Source organism: Apiospora kogelbergensis (genome assembly GCF_038363985.1).
Source record: "Apiospora kogelbergensis strain CBS 113332 chromosome Unknown utg000001l_segment0_segment0, whole genome shotgun sequence".
In the NCBI taxonomy this organism is placed as follows: Eukaryota; Fungi; Ascomycota; class Sordariomycetes; order Amphisphaeriales; family Apiosporaceae; genus Apiospora; species Apiospora kogelbergensis.
This window is the reverse complement of record NW_027117418.1, coordinates 7,660,872-7,686,618: the sequence shown is the minus strand read 5'-3', so window position 1 is coordinate 7,686,618 and position 25,747 is coordinate 7,660,872. Positions and strand designations below refer to the sequence as shown.

Below are 25,747 nucleotides of genomic sequence, written 5' to 3'. Positions count from 1 at the left end.
GCCGACGCCCGCTGCCTGTGTGGTTGTGTCTTTGGATTTTGGTGGGTTTTGAACGCCGCATCACGAACATCGTGCCCGTTGTACCGAGTGGTAGTACCGGCCACCAATGGTAGTATAGCTTGTAAATGTGCGCTCGATTGGGGGGTGCCACATTGAGGGGTTTCCGTGTCTCCATACCATCCCCCCAGCTTTTCCTGTACACATATTACATAAAGACCAATACGACCGAAAGTCGAGGTGCGCGTTCGGGTCGTAGGTCGACTGACTATCTACCCCGCTGTTGCTGCTACTGCTGGGCAACACCGTTATCTCCCTACCGATTCCCCCACGTTGCCCAACCATGCGATGTGATCACACCCGTTGTGCATAGAATATGTCGCGATTGGACCGAATGTCCCCAGCCATGTTCACGGCATTGGCAGCTCCGCATGCGCTCTCTAACCAAGATAGCACAATATGGCCAACCCAATGGCCGCTCAACGGCTTCCGTTTCTTTCCGTGTGACAGCCTGCTTGGCATCTGGCAGATGACTTAATCCCTCATTTCGAAGGGATGGATCTAGGTTTGAATTTTGGAGCCCCAGGGTATTATCGTGACACAAGGTAGTCGGCCATGTATATTTGTGACCCAGAGGGTTTGCCCTAATGATGCTGGCGAATGCCCCCGGACATCGTCCTGTCATCATACGACGCAGCGGATGCGAAGTCGAGTATGTATGGAATGTTCACCATAACCAGTGCACGACCTGGCGGATGTTGTGATGGACTCGGCCAAGTCAGATGCTGCCATGTGGCCGCGCGGAATGAGGCCGAGGCCGTAGTGTATTCCATACACACCTACTATCAGTGGTGGAATCCAGCCCAGCAGGACATGAGGCAACGCCTCCTACGCGAGTTGCCAATCGCGGGATTTCTCGTAGCTATCCTGCTGCACAACCCTTTCGAAACGGAAAAGATAATCCGTACAAGGCTTAGGATCAACCGGCAGCATTGTCGAATATGTATTGCCTGCAGGCCTAAAGCAAATGTGAGTAAATTCTTCGTAGGTCATACAGCAGGAGAAGGCTGTGATGGGGATGCGCTCTTACAGCTTTGAGAACGTTGAGGTTCTCTTGTGATTGGTTGTAAACGCGTCGGTACTGGCTGATGCTCTCATGCAATACCACCTGCTTGGTTGTATGGCCGTCGCATATAGCCTTCATCTTCAGTTCCATCTCTTTCCTCAGGAAAGGCTTGCCTAGACTGGTCTCGAAGTTCATCCTGTCGAAGCCTTCGATTAGGGCCACCCCCAGGCGAGTCGGGATGAATTCCATTACCCCTCCTCCTCCCCTTGCTTGAGGTGCTGCCCCTCCTCGTCGTCCTCCGCGCCCACGGGCACCACCACGGCTACCGCGACCACCACGGCCCCCTCGTGCAGCTGGAGCCTCATCAGAGTTCTCTGCGTCGTCATCTCCGCCACCCTGCCGCCCAGATCGGGGCACTGTGCGTACGTAGTCGCGATCTTGTATCTTTTGGATATGCTCTGCCATAGTGGCGTCCGTGCCGATGCCATTTGCGTCCATCAAAGCGATGAGGTCGGCTTCGGTCAGATAGCTTGGGGGAGCCGTCTTGCCTTCCGTCATCATGGCCTCGTGGGGCTCAAAGCGCTCTCCCAATGTGAACTTTGGCAGTTCTGCAGTTCCTGTCCATTTTTCGTAGACGTAAACCTCCAAGTAGTTACGTTCAAGCACAATGACGCCATGGGCGTGAAAGGTCTCTTCGCCGTAGAGGATGTCAATATCGGTAGCCACTCCTTTCGCGTCCTCGGAACAGCATGCCAGAAATCGACGAACCACGAATTCGTAAATCTTCTTTTCAAAGTCGTTGAGTGCTGCCGACGGCCCTGCATATGTGATAGGATGGATAGGGGGATGGGCTTTGTCGTCGTGCCGGCCATCTCTTGGCTGTTGAAAACCACCATTTACCAAATTCTGCGCAAACGTTCCCCATCGGTTGTCTTGGGCCTGTTTCTGAACCAAAGTCCGCAGGGGCATCCCTTTGTCGAACTTATCCGTCTCCGTTCTGGGATAACTTATGAAACCCTTATTGTAGAGACTTTCGGCCGCAGTCATAGCTTGCTGACCAGTCATGCGAAGAAAACGTGTCGCCATCTTCTGCAGCTCTACTGTAGTCAATGGTAGCGGCTTCCACTTTTTGGTCGGTTTCTCCTGTACCTTGGTGACCACCGCTGTCTTCGCAGCGAGGCAACGCTCGTACAAGACGATGACCGAGGCCCGGTCAAAAAGTCGATTGCGCGACCAGGAGAAATTAACGTCGATGCCTTCTTTCTTGTGTTTCACCTTGATACTCCAGAATGTTTCTGGTTTGAAATTCTTTACTCGGAAGTATCGATCAACCACAAATCCCAGCGTGGGAAACTGGCAAGATCCTGTTTTGTGAGATTTCTACCTCGGGAACTAGGATCGGATTCGCACTTACCATAACTGATAACTAAATTCGCCAAGGGGCCACCGAGAGTCTTGAGATTGTTAGATAAAAAGCGTGTCAAAGCATAACCTATCCTTAGGTCTAGCTCGATTCTTGCAGCGACAGCATTGACCTGTTTGTCGTCAAGCATGATCAGGTGTCGAGCTGCGTGTAGTATGTGCCTGTGGTGTTTTAGTTCGCATGTTCCATAAGAAGGGAACATTTCTCACTCACGCCCTCTCAATGTTGCTGAACCTGGCTCTCTTTACGGTGAGAGCAGCGTTTCCCTTTCGGGCGGCCTCACGGATCTCGTGTCCGATATGCTCGCCTTCTCTATCGCAATCGGTCCAAATGCATAAGCCCTGAGAGTACCTGGCTTGCTGCTCAATGTTTTGAGCGATGTCCTTCTTGTCCTAGGACGGTTCGGGTAAGCCAAGATGATTGCACGAAGCAGTGGTACTAGTAGCTTACATCGGCGATGACCGTGTTGACAGGGGCGTCAAACAGGCGCTCTGGAGGTGGGTGTTTCCAGTCTTTGTACTCGGAAGGAAACTCGACTGCAGTGATGTGCCCAAGGACCGAGGTCATGGTGACCGAGCAATTGCCCCAAGGCTGACCGCCGAAATCGTAGTCGAAGACATAGTTTTTTATATATTTGTTGCGCGTGTTACGCTAGCTGGCTCTCAGCAATATGTTCTGATCGAGGGCTATACAGGTTTAGGACAAAAACTTACCGTTTCTGAACGGCCGCCAGAAAGATGTTCAGCAACGGCTTTGGCGATAGAGGGCTTCTCGGCCACGCAGAGAATCCTCATCTTGGAACTGAAGCGGCGCTGGGTGGTGTTCAATATCTGCCGCACTATGGCAGCATGCTCTCGCGTAGGAGAAAAAAGACAAACCAGTCTCGTCATTGACGAAAATGCAGCTTCAATGGTCGTGCAGAGGTAAAAATGTAAAGAGAGGTCTTCTTCAATTCCATATCCGTCATGACACGCTGGGCATTGAGCCGAATTGGGTCGATACTATGCAGAATCTGCTATGGAGCACGACAAGACGTTCAAGAGCGGTTTCTCGGTTTCTAGTGGACTCTACCCGTAATTCTTATGGCAATCTTGTCAATACCACCGGTGGTCCAAATGGCATTTGCTCGCAAGTATTTTTTCGATACTTCCACCAGGGAGGTCAGCGGTGTTGATTTAGCAGGCAGGCACCTGAAATACTTGTTTTTAGTGGCTCCTACCCGTTGTAAAGTCAATATTGAATTGAGACGCGGCTTGGCGGGCAGCGGGCCTGTGCGCTTACTCCAAATGAGTTAGTCCAGGGTCCCCGAAGAGCACGAGCGTGTCCAACGTATCAATGACGTGCTAGAATGAATCGCGCGGCAAGCCATATATAACTCTCACGACAACAACATCTTGTACGCGAAGGAGTTCTGAATAGGTATCTACTTCACCACAAAGAACACACCCCTCACCACTTGGTACATCATACAGCTACCGGCGTCGCAATGGGTCTTCCTCTGGTCCAGACGCTCGAGGAATGCGCCGACTATTCGAAAACAGTCGTGCCATATCTTCCTCAGCTGTATGAGTTGCCAGCCAAACTGGCCAAAAGCATAACTGACCCGGATGCCCTGTTTGCCCTTTACAAGAGCACGAACCCTCTGGTCTCAGGGTTTGCATTCTCGGTACTCCTTGGGTCCATTTTCCTGGCCGTGTCGGAATTCAACAGGAACTACTCCCAGGTAGATCGCCTGTGGAGTCTGCTGCCAACCATCTACAACGCCCACTTCGCCGCATGGGCTCATCTGAACAACCTGCCTACCCAGCGCCTCGACATCATTCTACTTTGGAGCACTATCTGGAGCGTGAGTTTGTTCCCGTGGTCATATGTGAAGAATTTCTAGAGGCTGTTTGCTAAAGGTCCGGGTCAAGGCACGTTTGACCTTCAACTACTGGAGAAAAGGCGGATATACCGTGGGCTCCGAGGACTATAGATGGTAAGACTGCCCCTGTTATGGCCATACCACCACGACGAGTAGCTAATTCTTGCAATAGGGAGATAATTCGCAAACAGGTCCACCCTGCCTTGTTCTTTATCTTTAATGCGACGTTCATCTCCTTCATACAGAGTGTCTTGCTCTTTATGCTGGCGGCTCCAACCTATACCATTCTTTTAACGACGCAGCATGAACCTGACCTGACCACCGCAGACAAGGTCTTCACCGGTATACAGTTACTTCTCGTGGTATCCGAGTGGTTTAGTGATCAGCAGCAATGGGGTGAGTCTACCCAAACCCAACGTAGTCCAAAGGCTAATCAAGCTGACAACCCCAGACTTTCAATCCGCGAAGCAAGAATATAAAGAGTTGGGTGTGGTTCCCCAGGGATACACACAGCAAGAGCTCGAAAGAGGTTTCATCACGTCTGGCCTCTGGGCGTATTCACGTCACCCGAACTTCGCGGCAGAGCAAACTATCTGGTTTATGCTTTACCAGTGGAGCTGTTATGCAAGCAAGACGCTTTACAACTGGTCTGGCGCAGGTGCCCTGTTCTTGGTCATGCTTTTCCAGGGATCGACGTGGCTCACCGAACTCATCTCGTCGGGCAAGTACCCAGAGTACAAACACTATCAGCGACAAGTCGGCGCACACATTCCCAGCTTGACTGCGTATAAGACGCCAGCGCCCAAGGTCATACGTACCAGCGAGTTGGCCAAGAAGCAGGCAGCGAAACAGAAATAAGCGAGAATTCTCACGAAGCGGCGAAAGCATTCAGGCGCCTTTTGCGGCCGCAATCGCATCTGCAATGCACAATGACGCAGTCGTGCATGTGAAGCATGCCCAGTTGCCGAAGGGAGCTTGGCTGGTAGACCTGGCTGGCTGGCACCTTGGGCGATTATTTGGCTATTTTTGTTGCCCGATTGAAACGGGATCCACAAGCAGGGAAGGAGAAACTAACAATGTTTGGGATCACTTGAGGTTTGAGCTGATTCGCCTTGAGGCTCGAATTGGTACACTTCTGGATCCGTTCAGTTGTTTGGCAGCAGGAACGTGAACCGGGAACATGGTGATAGGTAGATAACGGAAGAGGCGGTGTCTCGTTCAACCGGGCTTGACGAGTGTAACAGAGTGGGTGTTTTATCCGAGTCGAGCTTTTTTTTCAAATGATCCTGCACAGCATTTGTGCAACGCAACCGGCATACAAGAGCAGTTTTGAGTGGTGAAGAGAGATGTATGCGGCTTACTGTGGCTTCAGATCCTAATGAAGCCGTCAAAAGCAGGCGTCCGTCATTTGCAAGTGTTTTGCATGACCCCTCATTGAATGATCGTCGTTTCCTAACTCACTATGAAAGTGGGCGCCTCTAGTTGGTCATTTTCCGTTGTGATATCACCTGAGGCAGCCGCCATGGCTTTTGAGGCTGTGAGGGCGCGGGGTTTGACTACCACCCGTGCGGGCGTCTGTCGCGAAGGATGTTGGCTGTAATTTGACATTGTGCCCCTTATCAGGCCTGGACGGCTTGGGCGAATACACGTAGGCCACGGGTTACCAATATCCGACTGGTGTAAGAGACAGCCATCTTACAATCTTACAATCTCACAATCTCCCTGTACCGAGATGCGATGTCGGTGGGTCCGTTCACTAAACAGGCACAAGACTTGAGGGACCCAGGACCCTACCTGCAGGAAAATGCTGGATAGTGTGCAGATCATGAACCCTACCCTTGCGGCCTCGCCCGTCCTGTTTGCGCATCCATCTCAACAACCCAGACAGCCGCTTCACTCAACAACAGACACGCAGATAGACAGACATACAGGGCAATACATTCCTGTGCAACTCGGGACAACCTGGCCTGCACTGATTACGTCTTGGTCACGAAATCCTCGGTAGGATAGATGCTTCTGCGATGCATATTGTTGATCCTCTTGAATTGCCATACAAGCAATCAGTTGAGTGGGGTACGGGAGCAATTACCACTGAATAGCGGCAGTTCGTAACGCAAAGAGCTCCGTTCCTAGCTTTCTAGTCCCACCCTGGGACCAATGCGTTGAGGCTATCGTGAGAAAGTAATAAAAGACCCCCCCTTCTCGTCCACCCTTTTCTCTCTTTCCCCGTTTCCTTCCCTAGGGCTCTGACCTTCTAGACTTTTTCGTCAAGCTTGCATACGTACCTCTTGCTCTTCTTCCCTGATATCCAATTCTCCACTCTATTTTCCATTTGTTCGCTCCTCCTCTTCGTCTCCGTGACTTCACACTTTCAGACAACATTGGGTCAGACTAGAGAAGATATTCATCATCCTTTCTCCGAAACACTGCACACACACACACTTCTCTCCACCACACACAACCTAGATTTCCTGTCCTACACCTATCTGAAATAAAACGTGCCAGGCGTTGTCGAGGCACACACACTTACTGTCAGCGGTGCCATCGTCAATATATCAACTGCTTGACTTGACCGATTCGAAAATTCCTACTTCATTCATCACCAAAGCGTCGGGCACGTTTTCTCATTCCATTCAAACCACACACAACAGCAAGATGTCTTACATCGGCGAAGCTCTCACCTACATAACTGGCCTTCTCGCCTCCCCCTTTGTCGGGGCTGGAGTTGGTGCTGAGCAGCAGCAGCCCAGCGAGGAGAGCACCAGCTACTTCCCCAAAACCGCCTCGTCCCAGTCGTCGCGGAGATCGTCCATCTCGTCGACCTCGACCGACTCCGCCTCGGCAGCCCCCAAGCCGCCCACTCTCGCGAGATCCTACACGGGCACCAACCCTCTCCCGCCGCTGGCACGTGAGTTCCCCCCGCCCAAGGACGAGCTTTGCATCACCACGCAGCTGTCCCTCGAGCCCCCAAAGCGCTCGCTCCACGACTCGCTGCGCCGCGCTGCCACGGAGGAGCGCCGGCGGCCCCGAGTCGACGACCCCGAGACCAAGGCCCAGAAGCTCGCGGCGGCCAAGCAGGAACTGCTGGCCTTGGCCGGACGCCGCTGAAGGAGAAAGCACACAATGTCTATCCTCTGCTCTAAATAAGCGGCAGTTGTCCCAAGGCAAAGGTGGACATGCCGCGCACAACAAATCGAGGCTCAATTTGAAAACTATACCCATGGGAAGCGGGCGAACTGGAAGAAGAAAAACGGGGGCCGGCGTATTGGGTTTCTGTTACAGCACCTGTCGACACATAGACGGGGAAATGGCGTTTTACTTTGTCTGATTCAATGGGGTCTTCGGGGTAGTATCTTCTTATAATACCAGGCCACGTGCAGCTTGCGCTGCTGCTATGTTCTCTTGCTTTCATAAGAATTCGACGCACCATCTTCTTCTTGTGTCCATGCAGTGTGCCTATTATATGTGCCGTTGTGACGTTTGTATGCTCTTCTTACTGGATTCTCGAGCCCAGGTTGAAGCCGTACGCAAGAATTGCGCCAAATGTGACCATGTTCAGAAGCGAGGAGATGCCATGCAGTTTGCCGAACTTCGCGTTCAGGGCGCTCATCTCTTGGGAGTGCGGCGGGGCATCCCAGCTTCTCTTGCCGTCCTTTGTCTCTGCATATCGGCGCGTGTCAGCAAGCCTCTTGTCAGGCATATAATTTTCGCGATTGGCTAAGTAGCTTTTCCGTTGCAAGCAGCCGCCCCCTTAAACGTGTGATGGTTTTATTATTTTGTTAAGCTTACCCTGGTCTCTACGCTTCGCAGTCACTGCGTTTGTCGCCGGCAGGAAGTACGCCCAGTTTACCAGTCCTGTCGCAAACGCAGTAGTCAGAGGTACCAGCACGCCCCAGCGGTTGTAGTCGTCCAGCACGCCGCGCAGACCGCTCGCGGAGATGCGACTGCCCGGGTAGGTCAGGGCCAGGACGACGGGAGCGATGGTCTGAATGCCGAAGTAGGCGGGGAACAGGGCGCGTTGCAGAATAGCGAACTGCGGGCGCTCGAGGACCTTGAACGAAGCTGTTGCATTGATGAAGGACTACGCATGTGCAAAACAGAATGCGTTAATACACAGTAAGTGAACAGGGCAGACGCAATATAGTGAATGGCTTACGTGAAACACTGTTGTCCCAAGGAGGGTTCCATAGCTAGTAAAAGGAAATGGTCAGTATATACACAACCTACTCTATTACACCATATTGGACGTGAGTGGGGGAAAGCGTACGAGATGATATGATACGGGCCAGGCTGCCACAAGGGAGAAGCCATTTTTTTGATCGTTCACTGTCTGGAAAGGGTGATGATAGTTGTTGATACCAGGTCAGTCTAAAGAGAAGAAGTTGGATTAAACAGTAGGATGAAGCGGGTCTTTCGGCTGTTGATATATGCCTCTTTGCACATCAATACTGGGACCAGTCCGGGATATGCACGCATTGTAAGTAGCATGCTCTCGGGCTGTCGACCTCCATGACGCTACGATGGCCCCTCCCAAGCTCCCAAGCTTCCCCATCCGATGCCAGACATTAGCTCCATGCAGCTTTTTAGGTGCTGTGGTCTGACCTTAGTGGACCAGGATAGGTCTGGGTGCCAATGATCGAATTGGAATATCTAAGAGCTGGGAAACAATTGAGACGAGAATATGATACCTCTGTCTACCATGTATATGTCTTCGTACAATAACACACCGCTGTCTGACGACATGGCTTCTATGGAGTACGGGTAGGCCCTGGAGAAACCTCGCTGACGCCTGGGAATCCCGTGACTCGGATCGTAGTTCGCGTAAAGTGGACCCACCCGAGCGCCCTGCTCCCTCTCCCTGCTCGTCTAGTCGCGCCGGCCAACGTGAACCGTGCCGCGACTGCCTAATTGTCCCTTGCCTGTTTCTGAGGCAGATCACTTACAAAATAAAAGACACTTAAGAACCCCGGGTTTGGCCCAATACTTGCGTTTCCCCCATTCTCTTCTGAAGTCAGATCCAATCCATTCTCGGCACCTGCATTTCCATTTCAGACTCAAAATGGCGGACAAAGAAGCTACAGTCTACATTATCGACCTCGGGTCATCCATGGCTGACTGCCACAATGGCCGGGTTGAACCGGACCTGAATTGGAGCATGCAGTATGTTTGGGACAGGATATCGACTACTGTTGCTGCAAACCGGAAAACATGGAATATAGGCGTTGTTGGTCTGAAGACCGACAAGACTGATAACCCCCTGGCCGAGGAGGATGGCTACGAAAACATATCTGTCTTGAGAGAGATTGGTCCCATGTACATGGCCGGGCTTCGAAGTCTGCAAGAAAAGATACAACCCAGCTCGACAGATACAGGAGATGCCTTATCCGCTGTCATTATTGCCATGGAGATGATCGAGACATTCACCAAGAAGCTCAAGTACAACCGCAGGATCTTTCTCGTCACAAATGGGGAGTCTACCATCGACGAAGACGAAGAGAACATGGCCGATATCGCTAAAAGGATCAAGGAGCTGGGTATTGAACTGACAGTGCTGTGGGTAACACCATCTTCGCAGCTTGTGAATCAAGGCTAATGAAACCTCAGGGGTGTGGACTTCGACGACGCCGAGTTCGGCTTTAAGGAAGAGGACAAGACGGAGCAGAAGGCCACTAATGAGGGTTTACTCAAGCAGCTCACCGAGGCATGCGACGGTCAGTTTGGAACCATTGCAGAGGCCATCGCCGAGCTCAGCGTTCCACGTCTGAAACCAGTCAAGCCTTACAAGTCATACGAGGGCCCCCTCACCCTTGGAGACCCTAAGCAGGGCGCCATGAGTATTGATGTCGAAAGATACTTCAAGACGCATAAGGCCACCATCCCACCGGCCAGCAATGTCGTTCTGCGTCAAGGCCACGCAACACAATCTGGGGACGCCGATGCAATGCAGGGGGTCCAATCGGGCGGAGACTTTGCTGCAGTGAATAACATCCGAAGCTACTACATTAACCACCCCGGGGGACCACAAGGCAAGAAGGATATCAAACTCGAAGATCTTGCGAAAGGATACGAATACGGTCGCACTGCGGTACACATCAGCGAGACTGAGCACAATATCACCAAAATCGAGACTACCAAGGGCTTTGCGATCGTTGGTTTCATTCCGCAGGACAATTTTGAGCCCTTTGTCAACATGGGCGACAGCTGCATGATCGTCCCTCAAAAGTTCAACGAAGAGGCTTCAATAAAGCTATCATCCTTTATCCATTCCCTCCACGAACTAGAATCCTATGCTATTGCGCGGCTGGTCATCAAGGACGGCAAAGAGCCTATTTTACTCGTTCTGGCACCCCACATCGATCTAGAGTTCGAATGTCTTTACGATGTTCCCTTGCCATTCGCAGAAGATGTCCGCAGCTATAAATTCCCTCCTTTGGACAAGATCGTCACTGTGACCGGGAAGGTCTTGAACGAGCACCGTCATCTACCATCACGCGATCTTGTAGAGACCATGAGTGAGTATGTGGATGCGATGGATATAACAACATACGAAATGGATGACGATGGGTATGTGGTTCTCCCTGGCTATACTACACTATCAGAGTACTAACGGCGATGTAGAAACCGCACACAAGAATATGCCCCCATAGACGATTTATACTGCCCGACATTGCACCGTATAAATCAAGCTGTCCGTCATCGTGCTATCTACCCCGATCAGCCTGTACCACCTATTCCCCCTATCCTTGTCAAATATGCAAAACCGGACGAGGATCTGGAGCAAGCGGCCAGAACCAGACTTGACGATTTAATCGAAACTGCAGAAGTCAAGAAAGGTGGGTTGCCCTCACACATACTGATCCTGCTCTATACTAAAATGATTATTCTAGTTCCACCCAAGGCAACTGGCAAGTTCAAGAGAGACAAGGTCGTCCCGCGCTCTGGGCTTGACATCGACGCGCTCCTTAAGCAACCAGAGCACAAACGCGCCAAGATCGACTCAAACAACGCGATTCCAGAGTTCCGCCAGATCTTGGACACGAGTGACAACGAGAATGTTGTCAAGGACGCTGCGAAGCAGATGGGCCAGGTTATACGCGATCTCATCAGTGATAGCATGGGCGATCTCAACTATGACCGTGCCATAGAGGACCTAGGTGTGTTCCGCGAAGGCATGGTGGACTTCGAACTTCCGGACGTGTTCAACGCCTACCTGCTTGACCTCAAGAAGAAAATTCTCTCCGGGGAGTTGGGCGGCGACCGGCGTGAGCTGTGGTGGATGCTGAAAGGAAAGGGACTTGGGTTGATTGACAACTCGACGGCAGAATCATCGACTGTCACCCCCGAAGAGGCTGCTGAGGTGAGTACCGCCCGCCTGATCTCCCCTGTGCCGGATTTAAACTAATTTTATGCAGTTCTACAAGAAGTAGCATTTTGATTAGAGCCCGTTAGCTGCGATTCTGAGGCCAGAGCTGGCAGGGTGTGAATTTCAGAACTGGTCTCCTTACAAAGGGGCTTCACACCACAATCCAATGTACTATATTTATGATACTGGCTCCTTGAACAATTTAAGATGCCGGTGTTCCAAAAAGATTAATAACATAGAAGTGCTGGACTTTTATATGAGCGATGCATTGTAAGCTGTACTGACAACTTTCTCTGTCCCATGCGGAATTGCCTCACCTGGCCCGACTCCCTGATTTGAGTTCACCCTGGACTAGGACTCTTATAAAGGAGTTAGCTAAACCTCAAGCATCGCCCTCTTGCCGATAGGTTCATATACGATAATGACAATGATCTCCCTTGACCGGGCTGGTGTAGCCTAGCGGTAGTATTCTTATTATATTATACTTAAAGGCAAGAGGAGTTCGATTCCCTCTGCGGTCAAGTTTCTGTTTTTTTTTTCGTCTCCTGCCTCCTTTCCCTTTTTTGGGCTACTGTAGTCTACTGTAGTACATGTAGGTCAATATATCATTCTAGAGATATCACAACGTAGCGTAAATGTATTCACTGTCCTCTTTAGTAAATATTTTAACTTAGACATGGCCAATATTGTTGCTCAAACATATGCAAAAGGAATGGTGTCAAACCTCATGGTTTAAGTTCCATCGTGAAATCGTCTTGCCTTGTTCAGCAACAAAAGCTGATATATTATGGCCATTTCCCTACAATGTGCGCCAAAGAACCTCAATCCCAAATCAACCAATACCACGCGTGGTGACTTAATCCGTCCGAACGTGTCCGTGGCGAGGAACTTGTCAACATGTCTCCATCATTGCAATGAGAGCTGAGTATTTGAATGTTGTGCTCTGTCACACCTTCCCTGCCCGTTTGCATTACGCGCTGAACATCAAACTTGCCTCTCGGTTTGCAATTAAAATTGACAGCAACTACAGCAACTACAGCAACTACGGAAACCACGGCCCCCTTCCGTATTCCCCTTGACTTAGGAGAAGCGTATCCGTCTATTTGTAGGTTGCAATCAACTCCATCCTCATTCTTACAACAATCCAACCAACCACCACGCGTAGACATGTCGAAGGCACATCGCACCCAAGAATCTCCCGAGCCTCTTGTACTCTATGCAGGAGGCTGCAGTGTCATCTTCCCCTCTGATTCAGACATGGCACAGCCCTCTGGAGAGATCTTTGCTGACCCACCTCAGCATCAGACGGAGAAGAAGAAGAAGAAGAAATCCAAAAGCCGTCGACAACAGGACTCAGGTACACCACGTCCGCTTCTCATCTTGCTTGTCTATGACAATTGCTAATCGCAGTAGTTTCCTCTCAATCTGCAACCACAATGGCTCAAGCATCTTCGTCATCCATCGGTCTGGAGAAAAACAGCCCTGCTCCAAGTGGCCTGCTCCTTTGTCCCTTCCGGCTGGTCAGACAGTACCCTGACAGATATGTTGGGAACATGAATTGGCAGAAGGTACATGATTTCTTCGATGAGAATCTCTTCAAAGGCGAGGGCTGGAACATGTTCTACCTCTACGATCCAAGTTCCAGACGAGCTCCGCTCTTGTTCGTGCCATCTACTGCATTCGAGGATTTTCTCCGTGGCGTGAACCGAGAACTCCGTACCCTTCTGACCATACCCAAAGGAAGCAACTCTGGGAAGTTCAAACTTGGATTTGAGGGTTGCCCACGCCCGCGTTTTGCTGGCAAAGTTGAAACCCGAGATGCGTACAATGCATTGCAGACCAAGCTGGCCCAGTCCAGCTCCGATTATCCCAACACTCAGCCTGCGGCTCTGAGTTACTTCAAGAATGAGATGGATAAAATCTACGAGTCAGTTAAGACCCCCAAACCCAAGAAGGATCCCGCAATCCAGCGAGCCAAGACGATTGAAAAACAGAAGAGTTTCGGCCAAATCACAAAGCGGGTGCAGCGTTATCTTGGTTTACGAACCCGTGCTGCTTATACCAGCGGTGAAGCAGATAAGAATTGGGACATATCAATGCCACCACCCTTCGAGACCGAGTGGGATGTTCGGTTTGTCTGCATCGATGTAGAAGCCCATGAGTTGAACAACCAGAACATCACAGAAATTGGCATCGCCATACTTGATACTCAGGATATAGTTGGATTGCCTCCGGGATTGAAGGGGCTGGAATGGTTCAGCAAGATCCAATCGCACCATCTCCGCATCAAAGAGGTGGCTCATCTGGTCAACCATCGATTTGTCAAGGGCTGCCCTGAATTCTTTGACTTTGGCGAGAGCGAATTTGTTCCAGGAATGAACATTACCAAGCGAATTGAGTCCATCATCGGCACAGATGACGACGCCGCAAGCCCCATTGTCCTGGTTGGGCATGATCTAATCTCTGACTTGAAGTACCTCATGGACCTCGGTGTCAATCTCTGGAGATCCCCGCTCTTCCTCGACGAAGTAGACACCCAGAGCATGTTCCAGCGTGTCCAGAGAGATCCCAAGCACCGCAAGTTGGCAGTTATGTGCAACGAGCTCGGGATCCCGGGTCGCAACTTCCACAATGCTGGAAACGATGCGATGCACACCCTCCGAGCAATGATTAACATGGCCGTACTGAGAACGACGGGATATCCTGAGATCGTCTCAACCACGGAAGACCCCCGAGAAATTCCGAGCGAAGCAGAGTGGACCGACGGGGAAGACGAAGATGGGGGATCATTTATCAGATCACAGGAGCCTAGAGGCTCGCGTCAAGCCACTTCGGAATCGAACTCGAGACTGGAACCGCATTGGTAAATGCTATGGGTGTGTGCCCTGCTCGTCACTATGTCCCAAGAGGGGTTAGGGGTATTCATTCTTTTCACTTCATGCTTTTTTTCTATGTTAACTCGGATCAGAGGAGAGATAAGCCCTTGAGGGGCCGCTCGAGGTCATATTCCATAGAATACGGACCCCGAACCAACCAAATGCTTATGGCGTGCCGTAAATGCCCCAAACCCGATTCCCGAACGCCGTCGCTTTGTACAATGCCGTAGTTTTTTATTTGTACATTATCTCTATACACGTGGTGCCTCATTCGACATTAAGGGTTCTTCTCGAGGAACTCCTTGGCTTCGTTGACCTTGGTGGCCAGGTAAGGACTGCCTCCTCTATCGGGGTGGTTGAGCAGCATCAGAGTTCGGTGGGCTTTGCGGACCTTATCTTTCGTCACGGCGCGTTCGCTACGTCGAGTTAGTTCATGCTGGCAGGGGTTTCGGCGTGCACAGAGATCAGCCTTACTTGAGAGATAGAATCAAGGATGCCTCCCGCTTCGTCATCCGAGCCTCGAAGCCGCCCTTATAGAAAGCCTTGCCCATGGCACCGACACCGCCTCGCGATCGCCTCCATGCGACAAGTCCCGCGCGTCCCTAGAAAGCACACACATTTAGTCCAAGATGCCCCTCTAAGCCGGTTCCAAAGCCATGACGATGCCTAGTACGTACCAAAAAAAGCCGCGACGGCGACCCCGCCTCCGATGGCAAGCATAGAAGCCATGATGACTTTTGGTACTTGATTTGCGTGAAGAAGGGTTGGTGTGGCCTCTCGACGGGAGCTGGCAGAGCAAAGTCTTCGGTTAAGACGATGGATGGGGATATCGGTCGCAGAACACAGAAGTCGCCGCTCGGAGTTCAGCTTATTCAAGTTTTGATGGCACGACCGCTCCGTCCTCCGGGGAGGGACCCCTGTCAACTCTCTTAGGTGTCCCCCACCACGCCAATTAAAGTCTTCATTTAAGGTGGGGTACGTCTTATCTTATCGATGATCAGAAAAAAGTCACGGCAGCCAGAAACATTGACCAAAAACCATGCATACCATCTAGTCACTGAATGTTGGCTGCTACACCAGAGATCCCCAATTACACCACCATCATACCAGTTCAAACAAAACCACGGACGACCGTGGTCAATCGCAAATATGAGGTACGTGGCAACTTATAGCTTTGCGTTTGGCGTCGACGTATTCCTACGGAAGCATCATCCACCGGCCCGCGGCGGCCGCGGCGGCGGCGATCCCGGCTGCCCAACTTCTCGCCTTCCAGCATGGCGGCATCGATGCCTAGCAGATGGAACAGCCACAGAAGCAATGGCACTGCATCAGAGCGCCTGCCGAACCCGCACCGCACGCTGTCCGGCTCCTCTTCCTCGCTCTTAGCATACCGCGCCGCCGACGAGCTGCCCCCGGCGGGATCCGAGTCTCCCTGCGCCGCGAGCAAGACAGCGGCCACTTCTACAACTAGGGCAGATGTGGATGGTGGCTACAGCGACTTCGAGTTGCTCGGGTCGTACAGCACGGGCGGCACCTCGTCGTCGGTTGCGCCGTCAGGGCCCTCGGCGGCGTTGGGACACTACACGATACATCTACTTAGAGATCACTTGCTAACTATTCCTACCGTCATTAGAGTAGAGACGTGCCATTTTTGCAGCCGCCCAGCATACCCGTCGAAGGGTATCGTAAGTAGAAAATACCATCTTCCGCGTGGACTGATCATAGCTGACAAGAAGCGGTAGACTTTTGTGAGGCCTCCCGAGACACCATTTATGCCATGAAAGAGTAACTAACGACCAGGAAGGTGCGGAATGATGCGAAAAGCTTTCGTTTCTGTCGCTGTAAGCTATCCTACCTCAGCTGCCCTTGGATGTGCTGTCGTTTCATCAATATGTTGCCTACTCCTACTGACACCTCATAGCCAAGTGCCACAAGAACTTCAAGATGAAGCGGAACCCCAGAAAGCTCCAATGGACAAAGGTAAGCCACACAGCCTCTCCTACACCATTATTCCATACTAACCCATTCGATGATAGGCCTACCGCAAAGCGGCTGGCAAGGAACTTACAGTCGATTCTACTCTTCAGTTCGCCGCACGCCGCAATGTCCCCGTCAGGTATAACCGTGAACTCTGGCAGAAGACGATGCAGGCGATGTCCAGAATCTCGGAGATCCGATCTAAGCGCGAGCGGGTGTTCTACAAGAAGCGGATGGCTGGAAAGCGGGCGATCGAACTGGCCAACGACCGGAAGCTGGTGCAAACTCACTCTCACCTGTTGCCCCGCATGCGCGGCAGCGAAAAGCGCCGCCTTGCTATCGAGCAGGGTCTCGAACAAGACGAGATCAACAGACTCGAGGAGGAGAACGTGCTACCCGTCAAGGCGAACAAACCCTTCGGGAAGGAGAAGATACGCCAGAAGCTCCGCATCGACGGTGGAATCGACGAGGAGACCCCGGACAACGAGATGGATGTCGATTCCGAATAGAGAAGAAGCGTCTGTTCTGGATGCTGCTAGCCACGCATAAACGAGGAGCGCTTATGATATCGCGCATGACATTGGAGGAAGGCTTGTGGCCGAGAAGAAGAATGACGGTATTATTCACACCATGGCGTTACTGCGGTTGCTGCTTGCGTTTTCTTCCAGGCATGTGTCAAGGCGTTGGTGGGCTACCCTCGTGGGAGCCAAATATATCATGGACATTGATTTCCCTGCGATGATACATCTCATGCTGAGTGAATAACGCTCGATCCCGCTATTGTGTCTCTTGGTGAATCCAACAGTGCAAGATGGGGATTGAAATTGCGACTTCATGCTGATAGGTTTCGCGGTGAAATCCACCATGGTAGACACATGATCCGGGGAATACGACTGTGGTACATAGGGACGTGGAGACATACTCACCTCTCAAGCAGATGCATGAGTCACTCGAAGCACTTTTGCAGATGGATACGCAACTCGTCTGCCCAGCTCGTCTCCGAGACCTGTGGTAAAGTAGTAATGTCAGTGATCTGAGTAGCCTCAACACAACTCAATCACCAACAACAATACGAACAGGATAATGGCATCTTTAGTCTATGAATACACCGTTTGTTTTATCATATGTACAAGGGTCCTGCCCCATGCCTGCCCAGCTTCCCATATCTCTCTCCCAGACTCTACCAGACCAGACCTCTCCGATGTATAGTTCTAGGTCTCATGCATTGCTCTAGGTGATTCGTATGTGTGTTCGTTTGTGTATGCAGGTGATTGTGGCCGTGTAGTTCAAATCAACCCCTTGAGTTATCCATTTGCCTTCCCCCATTCTGGGAAAAAGCCATTTGTCAAGTCCCAAGTCAAAAGCAAGTTCTTAGCTTTCTCTAAAACCCAAGTATGTATATATCTACTTATGCTCATATGTCCGTCCCATCCATATCGCCGCCACCCCCTTGCCCAGCGACCCCGACCCGCCCCCTCCCGACGTGGCCCGCCGGGTGCGGCTGATAGGCCTTCTTGGGCGCCGCGAGCCCCGCGCTCACGTCGTCGAAGACCTTGGCGTCGAGCGCGGCCTTGCGCCGCCGTTGCTGCTCCTGCTCGTAGTCTTGGTGGGCCGGGTCCGAGGTCCAGTTGCCCGCCCCGCCGCGGCCCGAGTACCTTATCTGTTGTGGTTGTTGCTGGCCTTGGGATGGTGATGACGACTGTTGATTATGTGACGAGGCGTCATGGTTATACGGTTGAGGTGCGTGCGCGTTGCCGTAGGACGAGGCCCGCGTCAGCGTGGTGGTGTGGCGGGCTTCGGCGCGCTGGTGCTGCTCGGCTTCCGCGGCGCTCACGAAGTTCCCGGCGCCGCCCCGGCCCGCTCGTGCATACCCACCGCCGGTGGAGGAGGGGATGGGAGGTAAGACCTTCATGGCGGTGGCGGGATCGGAGGGGGGCGGGTCGTCGTAGGCGGGCTTCTGGGCTTCGAGGTCCTGCTCTCCCCCCTTGGCTCCCCCATTGGTCGCCTCCTTGATTTGTTCGGGGCTGTAATAGTTGCCGGCACCGCCTCGGCCGGCACGTTTGTAGGCATCCATAATTGCTCGCTTGCGCTGTGCGGGATTGGTTGGCGTGCCCCCTATCTGTTGTTTCTCCTTTTCTTGTGTATTTCTTTATTTTACCCCTCTCTCTCTATCTCCCCCTCTCCTTTCTTTTTTGCCCCTATATTTCTCCCCTTGTACGGAGAACTGGGCGTATCCTGCCGTTAATCTGTTCGTATTGTACTATTGAGACAGACGACTCCGCTTCGGATGGATGGATGATTGGTTGCGCAAGGCCTTCTTCTCCTATTCCATTCCCTATCCTATCAGACCCGGCCAGACCAGACACGCAGACTGCTAGCTACGACGGAAGAGGGAACCGGAACCGTATCGCGAAAATCGTTGGGCGTACTTGTCCCGAGGCGGAAGATTGTGGGATGTTTGTGGGTAGGTGGTGTGCTCATGGGTGGGTAGGGATTATTTCGGCAGTTGGATTATATTGAATTTGCTTGCTTGGGCGCGCCCGCCCATGGTTTGGATGTTGTTTCTAAGTATGGGCTTGTGTCTGCACAATGTTACAGGGATACCAGTAATAAGTGGCCCAGGCCAGTTGTTCCATTCATATGTATGTATGTGCAACAACGACCGAATACTTACTACGCTTTTCACAACCTAACACGTTATGTGTATGCAAGTATGTTGTATTTTACTTTATTAGGTTGTTTCAACCAAACACGCAAAGTGCAATGGAATGTTGGTTCCCTGGAGCGACAAAATACCTCTGCCACAATCACAGCAGGCGGATGTGCGGGGCTTGCTGCTGCGCGAAACATCGTGCCCTCTAGCGAGCGACGGGGAGGCTTTGCTTGACTTCCGCCCCAATCCAGCCTTCTTCCCCTTCGTTCCTGGTACGATTCGTGCTCTTCGTCAACCCCCCTGAGAAGACTTGAAGCTAGAAGCTATGAACAAATTTCGAAACAGCGTCCATGCCGTAAACGGGTCCCACGGATTCGCACGCGTGGCAGCAAGGCAGGCACCGGGTACGGGTTGTAACTTTACGCGGCCGCGTCAAGGGGGATGGTGAGGAGACCCTCCTGCAATAGTGGGTGCGCAATTTGATGGAGCTCCTTTTGCAACAGGTCAATAATTATCAGGCGTTATGACGACACCGGTTTACCTAAGAGACGAGACGTTGGGCAGAATAAATAAAAAAAGCGGACAACCTCAATAATAATCTCGAGCAAGAAACGTAACAGATAATGTGCCTCCTCTTGGAGAGGTAAGGTCGTCCTTGCTAGTATGAGGGGTGATGATAATCTCCCGCGCTATGTCAAGTAGATAACTCGGCCAGCGCCGAAGCGTGGAGGAGCAGTCCGAAAAAATACAGGTCACCTTTTTTTCCCTGGTCGGCTTATGGAAGAGCGACGTCATTGAAGGGAAATTGGTTCTGGGACTATTTTCGCGGGATATCCACTCCAAGATAACGGTGAGCGCTGGAGGTGGTTGGTTTGTGACTCACACTTCGTAAACCTGTCAACTCCATCGTACTTGTATCCAAACTGGAAAATCCGCAAAGACTACGGAGGGGGTGGAGCGGGAGTAATGAGAGACTGTTCACCGACGCATGAACGCTCACATATCGTAGTACAGATACATAGTCGCATAGCGTTGATAGCAACACAATAGCAATGTCCAGTTCATCACTAAGACAACACAGCTACGCTCTATCTAGCCTGTCCGCCTAGTCACTAGGCTAGGGGTCAAGCAAGATCTCGGGAAGGGCAGACGGGAAAGCAGATGATCGAGTTCGGATCGCCAGACGTATACAGTGGACATCTTCGAGAAGCTTGAAAGAATAACGGTGTGTGTGGGATGAGATGAGATGGACTATCGCATGGGGATTGCGCAACTTTGCCATTCGATAGTTGTATGGCGAGCGCATGGCAATCTCACGGTGGTGGGAGAAGCGCAAAGTAGGGGTCGTCGTCCGACTTTCTGGTCCGACTAAGACGTGTCCGTACCTGCAGCCTCCATCTCGAACGACGTGAAGTCTCCGAAGGACCCGGAAGGCCGGGTCAGCCAGCCATGTCAGCATCTCCTTCCCAACAAAGGCCCCGAGAGGAGAGATAGATCTGTAGCGGGATGTGTGTTGAGGGAAGATCTACTGTAGTACTGGGAAACGTAGCCAAAAAGAGACGACGACTCAGCTTGTGATGGTGGGAGCCAAGTCTGCCTTGCCCTGGCGTGTCAAAGCAGTCAGCGTACCATCTACACCACCACCACCAGCGCGTACGCAGCCGTCCATTTGCTTAATCCAACCTACCTGGCTGTCGACCTGGCTTGCTTAATCCACGCTCATATTGAAACAAGTAAATAACGTAGCGATGAAAAAGCAGGTACATAATTATGTGAGGGAAATACCGTGCGGTTTCACAGGTTTTCTTTTCCCGACTCCTTGGTCAGACTAACAATGGTGCCCGGATACCGACGACCGAACGATTGAACGGATTATTGCGGGTAGCAGATAGGGCCAACGCTGATCCTTCGACTATTTCTGGCATCTGGTCTGTCAGGAACGAAGCCGAACAGCTCAGTTCTTATCCCGTATATATGCGACCGTTTTTGCGCGACGGAGGGGCGGAGACAGCGAGGCTCATTGGCTGCTAATACGTCTAGACGCTGCGAAACCTGTTCAACCACGAAATATTGCCCGATATACCAATGAGACAGACCGAGGTGGAGTTCATGGCGGCCTGTCAACTATACATACATACATACATGCTGAAGGATCAAGGGATGGATATGGATGTACCTGTCTGGCCACGGTGTGCCAAGTTCAATTACGGTAGGAGGTGTTGCCCGCACGTACTGTGTGGTGACGAGTCCAAGTTCCGGGCTTCCAGGTTGTGTTTGTGTGTGTCACTTGATCCAAAGTCTAGGCCTCACGGCCTGCCTACCTCGAACTGATGACTGACTGACTGGCTGCAGGTGATCTTATGACTTGACTTCCATATTATTATCCTTGGGCCTTGGAACGGACATCCACCTCTATTGACTTATGATCAACTAGCTCCCACCGTCATTAACGGTCATGTTTCGTGTCGTTGGCATTATCCGATTTATTCAGCCCACAATAAACCTGATCTACGATCGCGATCTTGTCTTTGTGGCTGCAAGCGCCATTTAAATTTATAAAACGTAAACGACTGGTATACATACTGGGAAACGACGCAGCATCGTCAGTATACGTGTGCCCGACGCCTGAGTACAAGTCGCATTCATTGTAAGTCATTGTAAGCTGTACGCAATGGCCCGGAAGCTCATCAAGACGTAACATTCCTACACGATCCTGTAGCCCCTTGCCCCGTGCAGTACCCGTAGTCAGTATAGCTGAGTATAGTAAGAGGCTGCATGCTCGCTATAGTCGCACCAAGTATCTGATCAGCGCCCGCCTAGACTGCGGGATCACCCGACTGCCAACAGTCTGGCAGCGAACGGCGATCTTGCTTCTTTTTTAAGAGGATATTCCAGTGCAATGAGGTTTCAGTACCACTGTGTTACCCTTTTTTCTTTTTGGTCGAATCCCACTATTAATTACTGTTATCACTGGACAGAAAGCAGGGGCAAGTCATGAACTCGCAGCGGAGGACATAATAGAGTTTTTCCAGTTTTCCAACGGTCCCAAAACGGACGCTTAGCGTGGAAGCCGACGAGGGTAACTATTGCTCGATGCGATGGAAGTCAAGTGCCGCCAGTGAAACTCCGTGGGCAGCTTTCCAACCCTACCGAGGCCTAGAATCCAAAGCCCCTTGCCCCTCTCTCTCAAGTTCAGACCGGTCAATCGCGAAAGGGGGAAAATATGGAAGAGCCCCGTGACAGACTATCTAGAGATGGATGCCGTTAGTGAACTCGGGAAAGAGAGAGAGAGGGAGAGAGAGAGAGAGAGTGTGTGTGTGTGTGCGTGTAGAGTTGTACAGGTCATCCATCGTCCGTATTCAGCTTACGTGCCACGCTAGCTGTCAACCTTTCAGGTCATGGATCCAATAGTTCAGGTCATCATCACTCGTAGGCTTTCCTTTTGGCATTCACCAGCCCTCCAGCCCTGGTTCCTGGTGCGTCTTTTCTTTTCCTCAAACGTCAGACCAGCCTCAAGATCGAAATGCGCCAAGGTGCTCAATAACATGGAAGTAAGCAAGCCCGCTCAACATGATGTTTGAAGCATCGCCGTTTTAGTCTGCAATGGCGCTTGCCCACACTGTAAACTGGAGCATTGCCAGCAGAAGTTTGATGGTTTCTAGGATGGGCGAGTAGCCAATGAGTAAAAGGATATCCGTGGCCCGCGATAGCAGAGGGGATGGCTGGATGGGATCATGGGTCTAGTTCCCCATGCATTCGGACACTTGTGAGGGAGGGCACCAGGCCACGTTTAAATAGTACCTGCGTCCCAAAGAGTCAAATCCGCGCGCTGATCTCTTCTACCCCTGGTCTCGCTGCATGTGCTCTGCAGTGGGAGAGGGCTAGCTGTCTAGACGTATTAGAGATGATCGACGCTGGTCTGGCATTTCCAGATCACCTTTATTCTTCGGTACTCGTACAAATAAGTAAAACAAAACGATCGGGTCAATGCCAATGTGAGTGAGCCATGCAGCCATGACATGACAGTGACAGGCCTTGGTGCTTGGGTGCTGGGTGGTTAGAAGACAGTGGTCTTTCATCCCGTTCTTCCGTGTTTCCAAATTACCAGAGCTCTGAACGAAGCTCAGTCACGATAGCGGCGATCGTTCAGGTCCCAAGCCCAGCCAGTCCCATGCCCTGCTCGGCCCCGGAATTTGGCAACTTGATTGCTGAGGATGCTCCGCAACTCAAAGGCTCGTAACGACTCATCCTCCGAATTGTGGAGAGATATCGTTGCACCAAGTCCTGGAGTTGCATCTGAAAGCCGCACTACCCCTCCTTGAGATTAAGTATCCTGGTCCTAGTGCGCATTATCCTAGTCGTGATCTTTTGACCCGAATCGGATGCACCGTCGTAGATTGCGCGCGCCCGCACTGCCTGATTACATTGCCAGGGAGCAAGCTGTGATACGGGACCAAGATTTGTATGCGCGTTGTCCAACTCGACGAGCTGCGTATGTAGCAATTGAATTGACGCTCCGTGAAAGGAAGGCCCTGGTCGGAGCGGTTGGGTTTTGTTGTTGAATCTTTGCGCAGCCAATTCTTGGAAACTTTTTTTTGTTGTCCCAAGTTGCTGACTGACAAGGTAAGGATCAGCGTTGCCCGTGGCATGGCATGGACAGGGTTTCGGAGGTCGGATTCGGGATCCATCCTGCAAGTACGGCTGACAGTAAGTAATCGTGAATTCGCAGTATGATCGATGCCCTGATCGGGAGTTTCTTTCGTGGTCGGTGACAAGAATATCGTGTGGGCAATCTCTCGGTTTTCATTTCACACGATCGTATTATAAGGCTCAGTTTGACTATTGCCCTGTCTTCACACAATCGCTGCTGATCAAACATGGGAGAGTAGAGGCCAACGTCCCCTGAATCGCCAACCGTGTTGTACGGACCACTGGCACTGGCATGATAGCTGTGTAAATGTCCACCCCGCTGGGCATAATAACCAATTAAATACCTGGACAAATAACCAGGCGAGTACGTAGGCTGTACAGCTGACTATTTAAGGAGGGCATTATACGAACGGCCAAGAGAATACCATGATCAGGCCAGAAAGGAAGAAAGATGATGTTCCGAGCAAGCTTGCCCTTATCAAATAACAGTGCCCGGAATCTCGAGGGCGGGGCTTTGCCAATTGTTCGTTTCACACCCGCCCGCCCCTAAACTGACCCCTTACTAGTATCTATTTCAAGCGCCCACCAATCACAGCCACCAGAGCCACGCGTGCCATCGCATCGCCTAAGCAATTGCTCGCATCTGGCAAGGTCTGGCGGCATCGCATCGCCATCACTCGCTCGCTCGCTACGGGATTGTCTCTGGCTTATGGGCACCCGACATTGCGTGGTTGCTCACGTACTTGGGCTAACCGCGATTAGGCGAGACACTCAGCTGATGTAGAAAGTGCTAGAAGGAGAAAAAGATACAGGAATGGGTGCAGATGGGTGAATCAAAAATCAATAAGCCGCGCGAGGGAGAGGGAAGACGAGAAGGATGAGCTGGCGGCAGCCCCGAAAAGCGGAAGAGCACTTTCTTTCTCACCTATCACGACATTGACCGAGTACATGATGCGCCGAAGGAAACTACTGCAGAGCAAAGATATACTCGCAAGTATACTGTGTAGCTCTCGCCGTGTCCCGTCTTGTACGAAGGTAGCCCCGGTGGTATGAGTCGCCGACATGTATGTATGTATGTATGTATGTACGTGTTAGATAACTAATGGACGAATGAAGCTTGTCCTTTCCCGGCCCAGTCGGTTCATTTCTTATTATTACTGATCGTTCCTGATCACGTCCAACCAGACTTCAACGTCTTTGGCTCCAACTCCAAGAGTGTGCGCGAGAATTAATAGCAACGTGAGGTCAAAGCCCGTCTCTTGTGGCACTGCTTATGGTAGGCATGCCCTGCCCTTCTTTGTGTGCCAGTGCTGGCTGCTGTCCAATCATAGTGTCGAACATACGTGTAATGCTTGGATAATTTTCCGAATCCAGTTGGTAGGTCTACGAGTGTGTGCAATTGGTGATTTGGCCAGGCACAGGCATGGCTGCCCATGGAATCGAATGGTCGAGATCACTGCTGTACCTTATCCATGCATCGCATAGCGAGAGGCCAAACCGATCACGATCTCGCCCGCCTTATGGAGGTACTTACAGTATATAATCCACAATGGCTTCCTCCCTGGAACTTGAAATCATTCGAAACGGAGGAGCCTGAAAATTAAAATTTGAAATAACGAGCAAACCCTATCTTATCTCCATGTTTTGTTTTCCGGGAGCCATTCCTTGCCTATCCGGTGCAAAACATTCGGCGTCTCGAGCGGTGATTCTATGCTGAAGTAGCAGTGCCGCTACCTATAGTACAGTCCGGCGAACGAACCGTTTCAATCATGGAGGGGTTTAGCCATTGCGAGTCCGGGACGCACTGCAATGCATACCATACCATGTAGCACACAGCACTCACTTGGAACAACGAGTTGACATAAGCATAGGTATATA

At 51.5% G+C, this 25,747-nt stretch overlaps 9 protein-coding genes across 9 annotated transcripts; 5 read left to right on the top strand and 4 right to left on the bottom strand.

Annotated features, from left to right (window-relative positions):
* Positions 1-976: 976 nt before the first annotated feature.
* Positions 977-3,280, bottom strand: PG998_002473 (uncharacterized protein; the record flags this gene model as incomplete). The annotated part of the gene is made up of 6 exons (XM_066869291.1): positions 977-1,015; positions 1,088-2,427; positions 2,478-2,647; positions 2,700-2,878; positions 2,937-3,137; positions 3,200-3,280. The coding sequence occupies 6 exons, from the start codon at positions 3,278-3,280 to the stop codon at positions 977-979; spliced, it is 2,010 nt and encodes a 669-aa protein (XP_066737706.1).
* Positions 3,281-3,972: 692 nt separating this feature from the next.
* Positions 3,973-5,208, top strand: PG998_002472 (uncharacterized protein; the record flags this gene model as incomplete). Its single annotated transcript, XM_066869290.1, has 4 exons — positions 3,973-4,332; positions 4,388-4,464; positions 4,523-4,746; positions 4,802-5,208. 4 exons carry the CDS (start codon positions 3,973-3,975, stop codon positions 5,206-5,208), a joined length of 1,068 nt encoding a protein of 355 aa, XP_066737705.1.
* A 1,797-nt stretch (positions 5,209-7,005) lies between these two features.
* On the top strand, positions 7,006-7,458 carry PG998_002471 (uncharacterized protein; the record flags this gene model as incomplete). The annotated part of the gene is made up of 1 exon (XM_066869289.1): positions 7,006-7,458. One exon carries the CDS (start codon positions 7,006-7,008, stop codon positions 7,456-7,458), a length of 453 nt encoding a protein of 150 aa, XP_066737704.1.
* Positions 7,459-7,843: 385 nt separating this feature from the next.
* Positions 7,844-8,661, bottom strand: PG998_002470 (uncharacterized protein; the record flags this gene model as incomplete). Its single annotated transcript, XM_066869288.1, has 3 exons — positions 7,844-8,067; positions 8,140-8,431; positions 8,578-8,661. The coding sequence occupies 3 exons, from the start codon at positions 8,659-8,661 to the stop codon at positions 7,844-7,846; spliced, it is 600 nt and encodes a 199-aa protein (XP_066737703.1).
* Positions 8,662-9,409: 748 nt separating this feature from the next.
* On the top strand, positions 9,410-11,777 carry PG998_002469 (ATP-dependent DNA helicase II subunit 2; the record flags this gene model as incomplete). The annotated part of the gene is made up of 5 exons (XM_066869287.1): positions 9,410-9,903; positions 9,955-10,914; positions 10,969-11,183; positions 11,238-11,707; positions 11,763-11,777. 5 exons carry the CDS (start codon positions 9,410-9,412, stop codon positions 11,775-11,777), a joined length of 2,154 nt encoding a protein of 717 aa, XP_066737702.1.
* Positions 11,778-13,266: 1,489 nt separating this feature from the next.
* Positions 13,267-14,580, top strand: PG998_002468 (uncharacterized protein; the record flags this gene model as incomplete). The annotated part of the gene is made up of 1 exon (XM_066869286.1): positions 13,267-14,580. One exon carries the CDS (start codon positions 13,267-13,269, stop codon positions 14,578-14,580), a length of 1,314 nt encoding a protein of 437 aa, XP_066737701.1.
* A 286-nt stretch (positions 14,581-14,866) lies between these two features.
* Positions 14,867-15,318, bottom strand: PG998_002467 (mitochondrial chaperone; the record flags this gene model as incomplete). The annotated part of the gene is made up of 3 exons (XM_066869285.1): positions 14,867-15,005; positions 15,064-15,191; positions 15,289-15,318. The coding sequence occupies 3 exons, from the start codon at positions 15,316-15,318 to the stop codon at positions 14,867-14,869; spliced, it is 297 nt and encodes a 98-aa protein (XP_066737700.1).
* Positions 15,319-15,863: 545 nt separating this feature from the next.
* On the top strand, positions 15,864-17,075 carry PG998_002466 (ribosomal protein L24e; the record flags this gene model as incomplete). The annotated part of the gene is made up of 3 exons (XM_066869284.1): positions 15,864-16,278; positions 16,511-16,569; positions 16,626-17,075. 3 exons carry the CDS (start codon positions 15,864-15,866, stop codon positions 17,073-17,075), a joined length of 924 nt encoding a protein of 307 aa, XP_066737699.1.
* Positions 17,076-17,980: 905 nt separating this feature from the next.
* Positions 17,981-18,640, bottom strand: PG998_002465 (uncharacterized protein; the record flags this gene model as incomplete). Its single annotated transcript, XM_066869283.1, has 1 exon — positions 17,981-18,640. The coding sequence occupies one exon, from the start codon at positions 18,638-18,640 to the stop codon at positions 17,981-17,983; it is 660 nt and encodes a 219-aa protein (XP_066737698.1).
* Positions 18,641-25,747: the final 7,107 nt, after the last annotated feature.